The sequence below is a fragment of the Micropterus salmoides genome, unplaced genomic scaffold (genome assembly GCF_014851395.1).
Source record: "Micropterus salmoides isolate LMB-PRFRI ecotype aquatic unplaced genomic scaffold, ASM1485139v1 Ms_hic_scaffold_21, whole genome shotgun sequence".
NCBI lineage: Eukaryota > Metazoa > Chordata > Actinopteri > Centrarchiformes > Centrarchidae > Micropterus > Micropterus salmoides.
This window is the reverse complement of record NW_024041262.1, coordinates 20,517,765-20,534,153: the sequence shown is the minus strand read 5'-3', so window position 1 is coordinate 20,534,153 and position 16,389 is coordinate 20,517,765. Positions and strand designations below refer to the sequence as shown.

Here is a 16,389-nt window from a genome sequence, read left to right as displayed (position 1 = left end):
TACATTTACAACACAGCACAAGAACACATGGACACCAAAAATGGTCAAAGCATGATCACGGAAGCATGACTTGCTACTGAAAGCGTGCACTGGAAACGAACCATCAACACAAGATGGCAAGAGGTCAATTTATCTTCAGGATTTAAACCAATCAGTCACTGGATCAAACTATGTCTTCAGGATCTAAAATCATTGTATCCACACCACGCCAGCAAGATGAGGTTTGGTGTTGTGTAGCACAGTGTGCCACATAAAACCTAGAATGGGAATCTGAGGGAGAAGATTGGATGGGGACTAGCGACTGGAACCAGTCACCTATCAGGCTACAAACATTCAAAGCAGGCAGCCACAGGAACCTCACCAAATGCAGTGGAAGTGTATGTAGGCCACCTGTCCCATATGAAAACACCAGCGCCTCCTATGGGTGAACAAAACAATGGGGTTTACAGTACATCACCATAACAGAATGATTAAAATGGCCCAATCATGATGATGATAATATCATAGATATGTTATACATATAAAGATCCTTTGTGCCATTCTGTGTAAATTTGTGTGAAAAGCTAAAAATAAAAAGCAACATATGTAGTGCAGCGCTTTCTCAAACAAGCGATTTTTGGAGTTCATTGGGAGAGAAGTAGAATCATTTTTCTTCATTCTTTAAATCAGTTTGAATTCCATGCAGGCCATCTGTAAAGAAATGAATGCAACCCTCAGCACATTCTTGTCACTGACCCTCCACCTTGCTGCAGGCTCGGCTAGAAACACTCTTGTATTCATATCAAGTAACATTCCATGTGTCAAACAAAAAAGTAGTGTTGACATCCAACACTCAGTGGGGATTGATCATGGTCAACTAATTGCCACGAAAGCAAGATGCCAATTGGCCAGCTAGCCTTAGATTAATCAGCTGGCCACAATGAACTAATGCGCAGTCTACTTTGCCAAAGAAGTCGCTTGGAGTATGCATTAGAAAAGTGGAGCAACTTGAAGGCCCATTCTTTTCAGAACAGTTACACTGCAGAGATGGTGCTGATTATTGTGACCGTCTGAAGGTTCTTTGCACTCTCTCCCCACATATTAATAGGTTCCATCTTCTGAGACAGAAACATGGCTGTTGGCACGCACTCGAAGGATATTGCACAGCACATATGTGATACATGTGGCAGTACGCTCATATTTTCCTCAGCCTCAATATGGTTCTTGTCTCCTATGCCAAACCGCTATATGAAGGTTTTCTTTTTTTAGCTGTCAGCAGAGTTTATACATGTTTTGTCCTATTTTTTGTGCACAGCAAGGATTGGTTCTTTTCTATTGTTGACCCTCTCAATAAGGAGAGTAGGGGTGAGAGATGAATCAATGGCTGTGTGATTGTTTATATTGTTACCCAGTTGTAAACACTTGAGGCGAACCAGAGTTGAAAAGCATTCCAGTCATGCCAGTGTGTTTAGCAACATGACACAACACAATAACAAGATCCGTTCACAGTGGACCAACAAGATCTACTGAGCCACTTCAAGTGGTGTTACTTCATTCCAAAAGGATTAACACTGCATTTTAGAGATGAAACACCACTCCAGTGTGTGTGTGTGTGTTTGTGTGTGTGTGGTAGTGGGAAAGAGCGGGTGTAGACCAAGTGTTGACACAGTGGATTGCGTTCTACTGCTGCCTACCTTGACTTAGCCGTGAAGTGTGCGCAACAGATGTCCTGACTCTTGAAATGCTCTACATACAAGTATACACCACTCCAATCTGCCCACCTTTCGCTTTTGGTTCATCACCAGTGTTTAACAGAAATAACTCAAGGATACAATTGAGGAACCTACAGCAGAGTGACAATTTGCCTCTGGAGGAGCACAGCCCGTGAAGCAGCTCCTTACTTCAGCTCATTACAAGCCAATTACTAGAGCTGAATACTGTGAAAGAAACAGACTTAAGGCATGAAATGCAGCATTGCACCTCCAGCCTCAAGGGAACCACCACCCCCTCATTTATGCAAGAATATGTTTAAGACAGACACATACCAGACTGCCAATGACAGTGATTATTAATTTTTTTCATCATTATGATGTTAAATTAGGCAGAGAAAAAGATTAAGAAATCTATCCAATTAACTGGTGAAACCTCTTGACAGTAGTTTATTTTATCAGCAGCATAATAAAGTTGCCCTGTGTCCCTGTTTACATTTGCTAACAATATCGGGGAGAAAGAACATGTGTGGGGTGTGAATTAAATATGGTTCAGAATGACTATTTATTGGAGATAAATGGGTCATTGTTGGCAAATAAGGCAGGTGTTCAGACTATATCCAAGAACCTTTGACCTCACTCTGGAGTGAGTTCAATTGAAAACGGCATATGTTTTCATGTCAGTGCTTAACCTGATCTTGTTTTTATCTATATTTATGCCTGTAGCTGTTCCACAAAGCCCCTTGTGATTAACTGAGAGAACTGTACTTTCTATGGTTTATATAATGGCATGGAAGTGAAAGAACAATCTCCTGGGGCTAGCCCCCACCCCCAAATGAATGCATACCCCAATACCAGAGTGGGTCAGTCCTTTGTCCTCTAGTTATGGATTATTGCAAAGAGAGGGGGGTTGTCTATGTCAGTCTGATTGATGAAGTGAACACAGCAGGGTTCCCCAGAGACAAAGACAATAACAGTATATGTGGGGCTGAAGGCGGATTAAAAAGTCCAGCGAGAATCACAGTACATACATTTTGTATGTTTGTGTGTGGTTTTAGCAATTTCTATTTAAAAAAAGAGATTAAAGGAAAACAGGAATGGGAGGATGTGTTTTCAGTAGCACACTGAAAAGCCTGCTGCATCAAGTGTATTGCATGTATTTTGTCATCATCCAGACAGGGATATAGGTCTCCTTAGCTCAATACCCTCTCACTTAGACTATAATGTCCAGTATGTTGCTTCTTCAGAACAACTTTAATCAAGGGATTTGAGATTTTGTTGGGCACTAGTGCTGTCCCACACTGGTGGACCTACTTTAATGAGCGTAAAACATTGTGTTTTCCGACTTCTAATTTTTTCCTTTAATTTGTCACCGGCCTGTAGTTTAAGGGAATTTATGAGGCCAGTTTTCACCTCATTTCATTCCTGCTTCCATCATTTCTGTCTCTCCTCTATCCTCTGTCGCGTCCAGATGCCATAGTTATTAAAATTAAAATATAATTTATTTGTTTTCATCAATTTTACTTTATTGCGGGTTATGACATCATACTTCAGACATAAGTCAAAACAAACTGGTGTGTTGTTGCTAGAGAAGATCCAAGACAGTACTCTCAGTTGAGCCACAGCCAAAAAAGCTGCAGTAACCAAGCTACAGTTTCAGTTCCCTCCCATGGAATGTAACTCTGCAAAGAGAGCATAATCTACAATCCATCTCTAACTCAGAGATGAGATCATCGGGCTTCAACTGGTTTCGGCCTAAAATGACACACAAAGACAGTGTCACAGAGACAGCCTTGGAAAATGAGAAAGCCTATACTCTAAAGGAAAAAAAGCCAATAGGGCTCTACCTGCGGGGAAGCAGAGCACTAATGGTGGCCTTGTTGCCTTGCCAAGTCAATGTTAGCTTCCTTTAAATCCCCTCTTGAGGAGAAGCACAATAGTCAACTTATACCTGCTGGTGGAGGCCCTGGGGATTAAACAGGACAGACAGCACAATGTCATACTGATAGCTCAGAGTTATCCGCTCAATAAAACTTCAAAGAGCATTCCTGGATTTTTCAGAAGCACCATTGGGTGCTGATATGGTGGCCTGTCAGGGGCATGGCAGAGGAGCCCTAGGGTAACAGGCAGGGTATTGTGTGTTTTAGCTCATCAAAGCCAAATGTGCAGTGTGGCAGCGGGCAGGTGTCGTCATCATACACAAGTGCGAACTGTAGATATGTCAGACAGGTGATGAGATGACAAAATTATTCATTTGAGGGTATGTTATCGTGCTGCGAAAGGTCCTGTCCATAACGATTCATTGTAGGGAGATTTTCATTTGATGGAAATAGGACTTAGGGCCAGATAAGGCCAGGTGGGGAGAGATCTCTGGCTGCGGAATTCACACAAGGGACATATCTAGTGGAGAGATATTCCAAGATAATTTGGGAAATGCCTAGAGTAAAGAATTCCTAGATGAAAGAAAGCACTGAAGAAAACCTGAAAGCAAGGGAATTTAAATTCAGGACCACTTCCCCCCCCTGACGCTTTCATCTGAGTAGGATCAAAACCAGACCGCAAACCGCAAGATGGTTCACCCAAACCACAGAAAGCCGGGGAGGGAGGTGACATAAACAAAAACAGAAATAACATATATGCATATAGGAGATAGGATGAAACAATTCAGATAGAAGAGCAAGGGAGAATAAACGAAAAACTCAAAATGAAAAAAAGACAATAGTAAGGAAATCAGAGACACGGGAGTGGGTGGAACGCAGACTGATCAATGGAAAGATAAAGAGAGACAGAAAGAAAGTCACAGTTTATTGATTAGATTCACTGGGCAAAAGCAGTGTGGCTCAGCATATAGCAAACACCACAAGCCAGACATTCTAGCTATAGTTGTTTTTCATCTATCAGTCCTGACAGTGTCTGCTTAAAGGACTAAAAATTCAAGAGATTCAAAACCTGGAGAGGCAACTTCTAATACATAAATAGCACTAAAATAAGTTTTGCAGCGTGCACCAGCCCTTGCTGTCTTACATAACAAGTGCTGTGTGTAGTAGCCTGGATCGCAGGTGGATGTTTGCAGAGTGACATTCTCCACAGGTCACTGCCTGGTCTAAAAACTGCTTTGCCGCCAGTGTGCAGAGTCATACATCTCTCCTCCTGCATACTGTAGCTATATATTATGACCTCTGCAGGCAACAGAGAAAAGACAGTATGAACTGACACAAAACACTGTACAGCTGACAATGCAAAGCTGAATTCCTGAGGAATTCGAGATGACAGTGCGCACACATGGACAGGTACAAACATATAACAAATACACACTAAATGCACACAGATAGCAGACATACAGAGACCATACAACATATAGTGTAAAAAAATAAGAGCTGCTACTGCACCTGTGAGTCTGAGATTTCAGAGGGTTTTTCAGTCAGGCTGCTGCTTTCTGCTGGGATCAGGTCATTGTACTTTGTGCTGACGTCCTCATCTGAATAGTGAAGACTGCCTGGACTGGGCCTAGGGGGAGACCTGGGCAAAGGATAAAGACAGACTATCAGAGTACAATCCATGACTTTAATTAATCCATGACTTTTGTTGACCCTTACATTGTTCTGACATTTCATGATCACCATTTAAAATCTGTTAATCCCAATTTATTACAACGTGGGTTATTTTTGTAGTTTTTGCTCATCAGAGTAATTTCTGTGATCTGAGCCTTTGCTTAACATCTGCTGTCAACTATGAAATAAAAGCCAAAAAAGCAATCTTTAAAATCATTTTGGCTTGTTTACAGCCTGTCTGATCTAAAGCCACGTTAAGACTGACTTTGGCCCTGCATGAAAAAATGCAGGCCCCTCATTCATTTGAATGGAACCAGTCTGGCAGCGCAATGGGGGTGCTGCAGTAGCCAACCAAATACTGGTAGATAACTTTGCAACATGCTGTAATTCTGCTGTATGTGTTGTAAATGTTGCAGCAAAAGATAAAATAGTTGGTGCCATAACAACTATTCAGAGTTTCTGAATCTTCTCTTAGTACTAGTCTCTTAGTACAAACTATTGTGTAAGTGTTTTGGCTTGTGTGAAACCTTTAAATTCACAGATCTGTTGGTCAACTTGTATTTCCTGATGTCAGTCTGAACGGGCGCTAAGCGCATGTGTTTCTTGCCCCGTTGGACTTGATGTTGCCGTGTTCCTCTCAGCAAATACTTTAGTGAGTACAATGCTATCATAACCAACAGAAACTATAGCCCAATTTATGCCAATAAAATTGAAGCAGTTTTTCATAAGCAAGCTGTGCAATGACTTGAGGCCTCCTTCATTCTCACTAACATCTGAGACAGTACTTTATTTCAGGTTCACATATATCACTGTCTGTGTGTGTGGGAGTGCAGCTTGATGAGAATCATGGGACACTCATCAGATGGCTGCCCAGAGCCAGTCTCTCCTGGAATGAATAATTCCCCCTGATTCGGTCCACACTGTGGGCTGTGGAATGTCAAACCACTGGGCCCTTGTGACTAAATTATAAACTCAACTCTGTGGCGCTCAAGGGGTCATCAAATAAATGGCAGCCGCAAGATTTGCTCTAGATGATACATGAATGATGGTGCGGATTAAACTGTCTGTGGCACACTGCTGCGATCAAATATGTAATTCTGATGTAAGTTTAAAGAGTCTAAGTGATGGGACTGAGCAAAGGGAGGATCTTCCAAGGGAGAGTGAAGTGAGAATAGGGTCGAGGAGAGGTGCTGAGTGAACTTAGAAGTTGAAAGAAAGCAGGAATGAGGAAAAATAAGGGCAAAATGAGAAAGATGAAATACTGGAAAAACATTTCCTAAAATGGTGTGCTCTAGTCAGGGGTTCTTTAAGTAAATATGAGAGGAAAAAAAGCTCTTGGTCCTTAAGCTCCTCCGTACTTTCCACTGTCCCTGGTCCTGCTAAACAAACACCCATCTGTTTCTGCTGATTGGTGCTGGTTTGGCTGAGACTACTGGGACATACTGACTCCTGTTGACTTTCCAGGCCATAGTGTTGGCCGACACTCGATGCCAGTGGAGCTGCTGCAGCGCACATACACAGCCGCTTTTCACGTCGAAACCACATTTGCATTTTTCCAAATAAATATATTTCGAAAGCATTTCAAAAATATTGTGGGTAAATTCCAGCCATTTTCACAAGGGGTGGTATTATGAGATTGGTGTGGACAAAATGGTAAACTCCACAGGGAAATCACATAACAAGCTGTAATCCATTTACGCTCGGTGAGTTATATTGAGATAGATTAGAGTTAATTCACAGTCAAACATGTGCAAGAGAGAGCTACTTATATACAGTGTACCACAGTTTGGCTAATTTGTGTGATATCTCTGTGATTGTTTGAGGATGTTCAACAGAGCTCAAGTGTCACAGTCTAATACTGAAACAAGATCGGCTAGCTGTGCTACGTACATGCAGATGGGTGTATACATGTTGTCATTCATGATATCTCCCCTTTGTTTTTTGTGTTGTAAACGCTTACTGGGCTTCACTGTATTATGGACATACTTTTATACATCTTTACTTGTAGTTTTACCATATATATATATATATATATATATATATTATACCTACAAATGTTACACCATGCTGAATTAGGGGCTATGAAAGCAGTAATGACATAAATAAAGAAGTAAATAAATGAAAATAATTTTTAATAGTTATTGAGTCATTATCTATCTATTAAGCAGTAAAACACATTTTTGAACATTTTGAAGTGTTTGAGTGATCTAACCGGTGCCAGATTAGGTCTTTGTACAGAGACATAAAACTAATAATTAACAGCATTTACAAGCCATTTTTGACCCAGCTCTGGAAAATATTTTCCAACATCCTTTCATAAACACTTTATATGAGTGTTAGTTTGACATGACTTATTAAAATAGTTGTTTATCTCCCCGCAGAGATACAATTTTTCTAAGACGCCGTCCGATTCAGAAAAAATTACAACAAAGTCTTAATCACAGCTCGGAATTCATTTCTGCACTTATACTCCAAATTAGGCTCCACTGTAACCTTTACCAACTTGCATTCCTCAGCAGTCCTTGCAGCGAGCCCCTTGTAACAAAGAGCTTGAGCCAATGTGAATAAAAAGCTATTGAGAGCCAACTGAGACATTATGATAAACTGCCTGTTTAAAAACATTGAGGAAGCTCAGCCCACTTTCTCCTCTTCTTCTTGACTCTCATACGCTGTTGAGTGAGGCGTAAATTATTTATCAGCTCTCTCACTTGGATAGAGATGGGTCCACTTAATCCTCTCGCACCAAAATTCAGTCAGCAGTATGTCGGGTAAGAAATGAGAACCAGGGGGTGAAATCAAATCTGCCCCTGGTCTTTACTCATTATCAGGCTCTCCTCTTGCTACAATCGCCTGTAGGGACTCATTAACATGTCTGAAGTGTTCAAGAGCTTTGTCACTCAAGAGTGTTTAAAACCATGTTAATCTACACTGAATTACTTCACCAAGACCTCCTCCTAAACCCCAAACCAGTGTGTCAAAGTAGGTTTCAAACTACTGAAAGTGAATCATACAAATCCACACAGGAATGATGCCGTTAATCCATCCCTGTCTGTCATAGCAGCAGTAAAAACATGGATCTTCTGGATGTTGAACCTCAACCCCGAAAAACATTTGGACTCCTGTGTGTCAAAACAGGAGTTTATCTGCTGCCAGAGTGGATTTGGACTGCTAAAGTCTTACATAAAAAGTAGGACCACAAAATACTATTCTACTCTACTTAGCATTCACTTTAACCTTCTTTCAGTGCTAAAAAGGCATATTGACAATTTAAGTAGTGACAGATTAAGTAGTCAGACACCAAAAGTGAACTGCATCGACTTCCCTGTGATGGCGATTGAATTTACCGTCATGCATATTGGCCCTTTTGTTAAACTGTGAACAAATGAACTCCACACAGAGAAAATCTCCATCCCAAATCAACCGTAAATGGTGTTTGCTGTTCGACACAGCTCTGAATTAGAATGAATACAGTGGGATTAAGTGTGTTTGATTTCTGATCCTGGTATCAGGCAGAGGACTTCATCCTGTCTTTGGTATTCTGAGACCGGAGATCAAGGTGTGGCATTAATCTATAATCGTTGGCTCAGGTGTTGGGATTTGGGTTCCTCCGCTATGGGCTGAGTTCAAAGACTACTGATTTTGAAAGTACATCTGTGCATTCTTTTGCTCCCAGCCTCCCGCCTCAAGCCCGAGACATAATAGCAAGCTGACTGGAAGCTCCTCAAAGACCTGGGCCTGCTTTGATCAGTCTTCAAGGCCACACTCATATGCACACATACAAATGTATGTACCCAAACACATTTCAGACATTCCCATACACAAAAGATTTACATTCCACAATATGGACATACAGACGCATGCATGTGCACACAAAAAGGAGGCTAATTCCTTTCTGCAAAACATCAGAGTGCAGCTGTCTCCTCCAAATCACATCACCCAGTCAGTAACACTACAGAATGCTATGACATCCTTTCACCTGTCCTCTACAACATGACCGCAGCCGAACCCAATACACCTCTTACCTAAATGGTACTAATGTCTATTGCAAGGTATACAGTTGGATCTAAAAGTGGATGTATAACTCTGTCCCCGCAGTGCTCTTAGCACGTGTCAGTCAGCGTGATTGGCTTTAAACAAGGTCATGGTCTCAGCATGCTGCACGTCTTACAGCTGGGATTCACTGAAATACAGAAGCTCATTAAAAGAGAATCCATAGTGAGTCAGTTTATATGCTGCTTTTAAATAGCAAGCAGAGTGGATTTAAGTCCAAGTTGTCAGGAGGAGAGTGTTTTTTTCCACAAAGCTGAAAATGTTTTCAGGCATGAGGTTAAGTTTCCATGCATAACCCAATTATTTTACCATATGGTTATTTCATTTCAGCTTCAAAATAAGCTTCTAGTTTAAATATCATCTGCACTTGAAATTTTCTGGTTTATAAGCTGCCTGTGCATAGATCACTGACCTGGTGTAGACGCCGTTCTTCCGGCAGAAAGAGTTTTTAACAGAAAGCCGTCGGTTGTTGAGCTCCAGAGCAGGAAAACGGCCTTCATCCAGGCTGACCATGTCTCCGTGGGTCAGAGCGTTACAGTTGGAGTTGTTACCTGGACACACATGCAGAGACACTGTGTGACCACAGGCCAGACGGACAGCCAGGTTAGTTTCTGAGGGGGTGAATGGAACTGACCGAGTGAGTGAACAAAATTAGGAATCAAAGGATAAAAAGTAGACAAATGATTAAATAGTAATGTTGCTTAATACCATTAAATTAACATGGCATTTGTACATTTTCTTTTTAAATCTGTGTATAGTGTTAATTAAGTTTCAAGTAAGTCAAGTCCAAGTAATCTCATTTTCGTGATTTAAAGCAATAGTGAATCATTTTGGGAAATATGCTTATGCGCTTTCTTGTTGAGTTAGATGAAAAGATCAGTACCACAAAATATGTAGCTGGAGCCAGCAGCTGGTCAGCTTAGCTCGCCATAAAGAATGGAAAGAGGGGGAACAGCTAGCCTGGGGTGTTAATTAGTAAGTGCCGGTAGTCTCTAGTCTTATGTCTTATTATACTGCAGGTCCTCATACAACCACATAGAAGAGGCCTTTCCCAATGTTAGACAGAAATACTACATAATATTATTACATTCGGAGAACACTCTTAAGACACCTCTAACTCCTCACCTCTAACATGCACTTCCTGTGCTCTTCTTCTTCTATTCCCTACAATTATCTTGTATTGATTGCACTTTTTTGTTAACTCTTTCTTCTTTCCCTAGGTATTTACCCCATTGATGTGATATGTGCTATTAGCTCTTACTAGTATTTATTGCTGCTCTTACTAGTATGCATTGTCAGTTGTAGATCTCTGCTGTATTTGATGCTCTGTTGATGCTTGTATGTTGTTCCCCAAATGTAAGTCACTTTGGATAAAAGCGTCAAACCACAGAAATTGACCACAATAAAATGTTTCCTGGTTGTGTTATACAATATATTAAACACAGAATGGATAAAAGTTATGTAATGGTATTCCCTATAGAATATAACATCACAAAGTCATGATTACAAATCACACGTGTGTCCGCAAACTCATGTACAAAATACTTCAGAATGTGATAAATGAGGGTGCCTCTCTGTGTAAACACTCTCTGTGGATCACACATGAATGGGCAATAACACTACTATTTTGCATCGACTCCAAGTGTCCCTCATGATTAATCAAACAGCTAACACTATAAACTGAGAGTGACAGGCTTGCCATGCTGCTCTACAGTAGATTAATGTTTGGAGGGGCTGTTGCTCGCCATGTTACAGGTTAAAAACACTTTAAGTCATCCTAAGACTTATGGGGAAGGCCAGGACCTCCGTGGTTGCTCCAGGGCTACTTGAGGTCAATTGGTGGTTACGCAAACACACAGAAAAAGAAAAAAACACTGGGTAGGTCCAGTGGCCTGGGCCAGATTCCTAGAGGGGAATATGGAGGCTTTGAGAGCGTCTTTGTGTTGGAGTGAGAAGGAACCTCTTGTTTTCCCTCTGTCAGTCAGAAAGATGGGCAGTGACCCGCAGGGACCTCCTCCCCTCCGCTGCCTGGCAGCTAAACAGCCATGGCAGAAGTGCTGAGCTGAGAGAAATACCCGCTGATGTCAGAGCTGCACTGAATGGACAAGTATGCTCCCCTACTCCTGCCTCCCTCCTTTTAGCCTCTGCCTTTTTGTCCAGCTGCTACTCAGTCAATTATCTGATTCATTCAAAATTCAAAATATACCACTCTCAAAAAGTTAGCTAGCACTGCTCAGTATTTTAAAACTGCAAATCATTAAATCCCTTTTGAAAGTGTTACTCTTTCATAACCAGTCATCAGATTCTTGGCCCTCCATGCCACTGGGTTAGAGGCAATGTACAAGGCTTCCATTACAGTTAAATGCCCCATTTCATTGTGCAATTGTGTGCACTCACCTGATTCAGACTTCTTGGCATACTTTTTGCTCTGTCCTCTGATAATGAGGATGAAAACCAGCAGGAGGATAAAGATGAGCCCCACCAAAGCCACCACAACCAGGAACCACCACTCCTCATAGAAGGGAGCCACTTTTTGGGCTGGACAAAACACAGAAAATTTGAATTTCAAGGTTGTTAAAAAGGACTCGCTATAACTCTGTAATGTCTAAATAACCTCAGGTGATTTGATTTGCAAGTCTGCAAATGAATATAATTCAAATTTCTATCAACAAATACATGAAAGCTCACCAGATATAGAAGGGGAGGGCAGACTTGGGGAGCCATAGCCATAGTCGTTCACTCCAATTACCCGGAAGTCGTAACTGACCCCTTGCTTCAGGATATCCATATTGAATGTGTGTGATGTCACTTCCTTGGGGATGTCCTTGATTAGGATATCCCACAATCCCTCATCTGTAATGGAGTTTAAGTTATCATTTTGAGTGAGTATGGGTCAGAGGACAGTGAAACGTTCATTTGAACTATGTCAATATGTCTTTGTTGTTTGTTTGATATAAGGCTCCGGTCTGGCTGGCAGCTCCCAGTATAATTCATAATTCCTACAAATATTATACAATCCATCAATTTCACTGCACCCATAAAATTTACAGCGACCAAATCTACATCATTAAAAGTGGTGCAGCCATATTTCAAATGTTAGACGGCTTGCTGTTACTTTGGAAATCCTGCCAGAGACCATTTATTACACATCGCTGCTTGTAAACATCAATGTAAGTTTGACTCTTTTAATGGGGTATGCAAACATAAACAAGCACCAGAGTTCATCTGTCATATTGCTGAACTTCCGCAAAAGTTAGAAAAGCGGGTGTAATTTGATTTGAAGACAAAGACAAGTCACCCAGTTATATGATACTGCAGAGAGTTATGGCCCTTGGCATATGGATAAGAGAACATGAGGGGGAGGGGAGGTGTGTGTGTATGTGAGGTTGGTTTAAACCATCTTCGTCACCCACTGCGCATTAATCTATGCTATATATTTTCATCAGCCGTGCTACTAATCCTCCTTAAAATGTAGAACTAAGCACCCGCCTCAATTTTCATTTAAAAGTGGTGAAATACATCCTTTCCTGTGAGTCACCCACCATTCATCACCATCTTAGCCCTGCCGGGGGCCTGTCAATCACAACTGAAACTGGATGCCAATTGTCTCAACTGCAGTGCCACGATCAATAACCCATTTAAAAAACTGTGACACAGACACTGGGGCAGCAGATGTTGACACTTAACTGCACTTTCCTTAATCAAACTATCAAGGGGGCTTACATAAGGCGAGGTTTACAAATTCATGACTCAAGTGGTGATCATCAGGACATGTCTTTATGCAGCTGAGGCACACACCTGAAGGTCTGGCCTCGATCACGTAGCGCGTGATGGGAGCACGTCCTGGGTCCCCGCTGGTCCAGTGGATGGTCAGGGCCGAACCATAGCGTGTGATAAAGGGCTCTCCAGGGGGTCCAGGGGCTCCTGAGGAAGAGTATTTAAGGGCATTTAAAATGAAGAATTAAAAACATTTGAATTTTCATCAACAAACATTACGGCCACTACCTTCTCCCGGGCCGGTGGTGATGTTGGCCTCCACCTCTGGCCCATAGATGAAGGTCTTGGCCCGGATGCGGAAGTTGTAGGTGATGCCGTCAGCCAGGTCTTTGAGCTTCAACCAGAGGGGGCCGCTCCCCTTCACGTCCACTGTCACTGTCTTACTGACGCCTGGGGGGGAGGGGGAGTGAAGACAGTCGGCACAGGCCACTGAGGACTCTAGACAAACAAACCACATTTAGAGCAGGTCTTACTCAGGCCAGGCAATGTGGGAGCACACTCAACACAGGAAAACACACACACACACACACGCAGTAATGGAATTAGTAGTGGGAAATATGTTTGGATTTTGGCACTGTAGTCAGCTATCATTTGTAATGATAGCAGAAGATATGTAAAACGTTGCAATGACATACAAGCTGTGGTCAAGGTGATGATTAGCTTATGGCCTGAGACAGAAAGATGCACACCACAAGATCTTGATCAGGTTGGATTAAACTGATCAAAACAAACATTTTAATTTATAATCCTAAAATATCTTGTAGTGCGCATGAAGCTTTTGTAACCATTTTAAGCAGAGTAAAGTGTAATGGGTAAGGATGAGACCTTACCTTCTACAGGTGTGCAGGGTTCATAGACCAGACGGTAGCCCTCAATTATGCCATTAGGGAAGGTGGGCTCGCCCCAGGACACATTGACCGAGGTGGTGGTAAGCTCACTGAAGTGGATAAAGCTGGGAGCACTGGGAGCTGGAACATGCAGAGTTCAAAGGTCACAAGACGCAGTGGAAACAATCAATCAACTAGATATGACTAAGAGATTTTGGAGGTTTTTCATTGACAACTCTTTGGACATATGGCAGAAAAAAACATTGTGCAAACGTGTGTGGGAGGCCGTGCAAACTAAAATGTGTTTGTGAAAGACAGGGCTCATTGCAGCGCCAATAATAAAGTTTAAACTAAAAGATACCCATATGACAAAGGTCCCAGATTTATATTTGTGAGTTATATATGTGAATACTTTAAATCAAATTGTTAATTAATTTAGCTTAATCTGTTAATTAAATTTTTTGTGGATGTAAAACACCTCGTGGGACTGGCTCTTAACTCGCCTGCGATAACCTGAACAAGAAAACATGTTAAGGTCACTCCATATGCAAACAACATAATGCCTGTGGAAATATTAAAAACTACATTAACTAGAGGCTATGAGTTTTCTTTTCTTTCTTTCTTTCTTTCTTTTGTACAACTGCTCTTTTATTTGTGTTTGGCAAATTTGAGAAAGTGATTGCTTTTCTCTTAGCAAAGTCTATATCTGCAGGTCAGAACTGCTGCTGCTGTAACTTACTGAAAACTTGTCAAGCAAGACGAGAAGACAAAGCCCCTTTGTCTTTTTCAAAAGAAGGGATAACTATCTACACTGTGCTCCTCCCTCCTCCCCCATCCAGCTTGTCATCTGCTTCCTCCTCTCATGACAGTGACCCATGAGAGGAAACCAAGAAGCTGTGAACACCTTTTTTTCCCTTTTTACTGGGCCAACTTACAATATTTAAATGGCTTCTTTTACACAGGGGATTAACAAAGAAAGAAAGAGAAAGTTTAGGGGCGGACAGAAAGCCTGCTTACAGAATTTTCATACCATCTACTTTTGAGACAAAACAGGAGATTCAGCAAATGAGTTCAGAGTGGGTTTGCTGATTAGGAACTTATGCTGTGTGTGGTTCCGCTAACATCGTTTGGCATGCTGACAGCAACGATTAGCATCATCTTCACAACAAATTCTTTCCTCATGGTTGACTCACCCACTTTGAGAAAATTCTCAGGGTTCTCTACACTAACATCAGCACCACCACCAGCACACAAATATGACAAATGAATGAACATAGCTGTACGTGCTGTAATTTATCTGCTTTAGTCATCCTGTTACCTCATTTATCTTCAGCTTGTCTTCTTTTTCTCTGTACCTCTCCATCATGTGTTCATTCATTACATACAGAAATATTTGTTTTACTATATTGCTTGATCACAGTAGTTGTGACTGTTGTGCTCATTCATGGTGAATAACAAATTTGCATATTCTGTGGTATCTGGTGGTTAGACATACCTGCTTGCTGAGTGCGTCCTCTCGTCGGTGGGCTGCGGGGTCCGTCCCCAGCTGCATTGAAAGGGGCTACACTGATCATGTAGGTGGTGTAACCAGTGAGGTTCTTCAGCTTCACGCCTCCTTCAGGCATGAACAAGGTCCGCAGCCGCTCTGTCTCATTCTTACGCTGGAACTCCCAAAAGTAAACCTACATGGATTAAGCGAGGCATGAATAAATATTAATGTATGTCTACAGTTGCTGTTTGGGGAATACAACAACTTCTGCTTCCATAAAACTCCCACTTCAAACTCCCTGAAGGGAAAGCAATTAAATTTTATTCCCTGTAAATGTTTTCTTGAGCAACAGACTAAACCCTTTCATTGAAAGCCCCTCTGGAAAACAGTGAACAAGTGTAAAAATGTGCATTTAATGGTGATTAACATCAAATAGATGCATTCCCTTGTGAACCATAAAAACATGTAAATGGTTAGATAATGATAAAAGCAGAAAATGATGTTGTTGCTTTACTGAGAAGTAAGCCCAATGTGGCACTTTCTGGAGAGTTTAAGAAAAGTATGACTTTGACCTTGTAGCCCTGGATGTCTCCATTCTGTGCCTCCACAGGGGGAGGGTCCCATGTCACATCCAGCTGTGTGGCTGTCGCAGACTGAATGGCCACATTCTGGGGTGGGGCTGTAGGCACTGTTGAAAGCCATCACACACATTAACCATACATTAAAAGACAAAGACATTTTTTGTATTATAAGTGTTTGTTTTAGTTTCTAGATAGGCAGCATTGCAGCTTAAAGGAGAAAATCCTAAAATGTTCAAGCTAAATAGAAACGTCCTTAAAAAGACAAATTACACGTTAAATCTTAGCATGATTCTAAAGGAGATCACTGAAACACACAGATAGTCAGGAGCAACTGCTGTATGGAAAAGCCTAATCCACTTGTATTGAGGTTGGTCAAATATTCTTTGCACTTGAGTCTGTGTTGATTGAAATGACAGGATGCGTACA

The 16,389-nt window shown here is 41.5% G+C and overlaps 1 protein-coding gene across 4 annotated transcripts in view; it reads right to left on the bottom strand.

Annotated features, from left to right (window-relative positions):
* sdk2b (sidekick cell adhesion molecule 2b) overlaps positions 1 to 16,389 on the bottom strand; it is a 272,687-nt gene that overhangs the window by 2,421 nt on the left and 253,877 nt on the right. Inside the window, exons 36-45 of one of the 4 annotated variants that reach the window (XM_038735898.1) lie at positions 15,955 to 16,070; positions 15,389 to 15,575; positions 13,897 to 14,034; positions 13,295 to 13,504; positions 13,088 to 13,213; positions 11,978 to 12,142; positions 11,687 to 11,827; positions 9,702 to 9,861; positions 5,078 to 5,207; positions 362 to 418 (exon numbers count right to left, since the gene is read on the bottom strand). In XM_038735898.1, coding sequence (XP_038591826.1) covers positions 362 to 418; positions 5,078 to 5,207; positions 9,702 to 9,861; positions 11,687 to 11,827; positions 11,978 to 12,142; positions 13,088 to 13,213; positions 13,295 to 13,504; positions 13,897 to 14,034; positions 15,389 to 15,575; positions 15,955 to 16,070 — 1,430 coding nt within the window. The remainder of the gene's footprint in view (positions 1 to 361; positions 419 to 5,077; positions 5,208 to 9,701; positions 9,862 to 11,686; positions 11,828 to 11,977; positions 12,143 to 13,087; positions 13,214 to 13,294; positions 13,505 to 13,896; positions 14,035 to 15,388; positions 15,576 to 15,954; positions 16,071 to 16,389) is intronic. The other 3 variants (XM_038735899.1, XM_038735900.1, XM_038735901.1) reach the window with 3 other exon arrangements.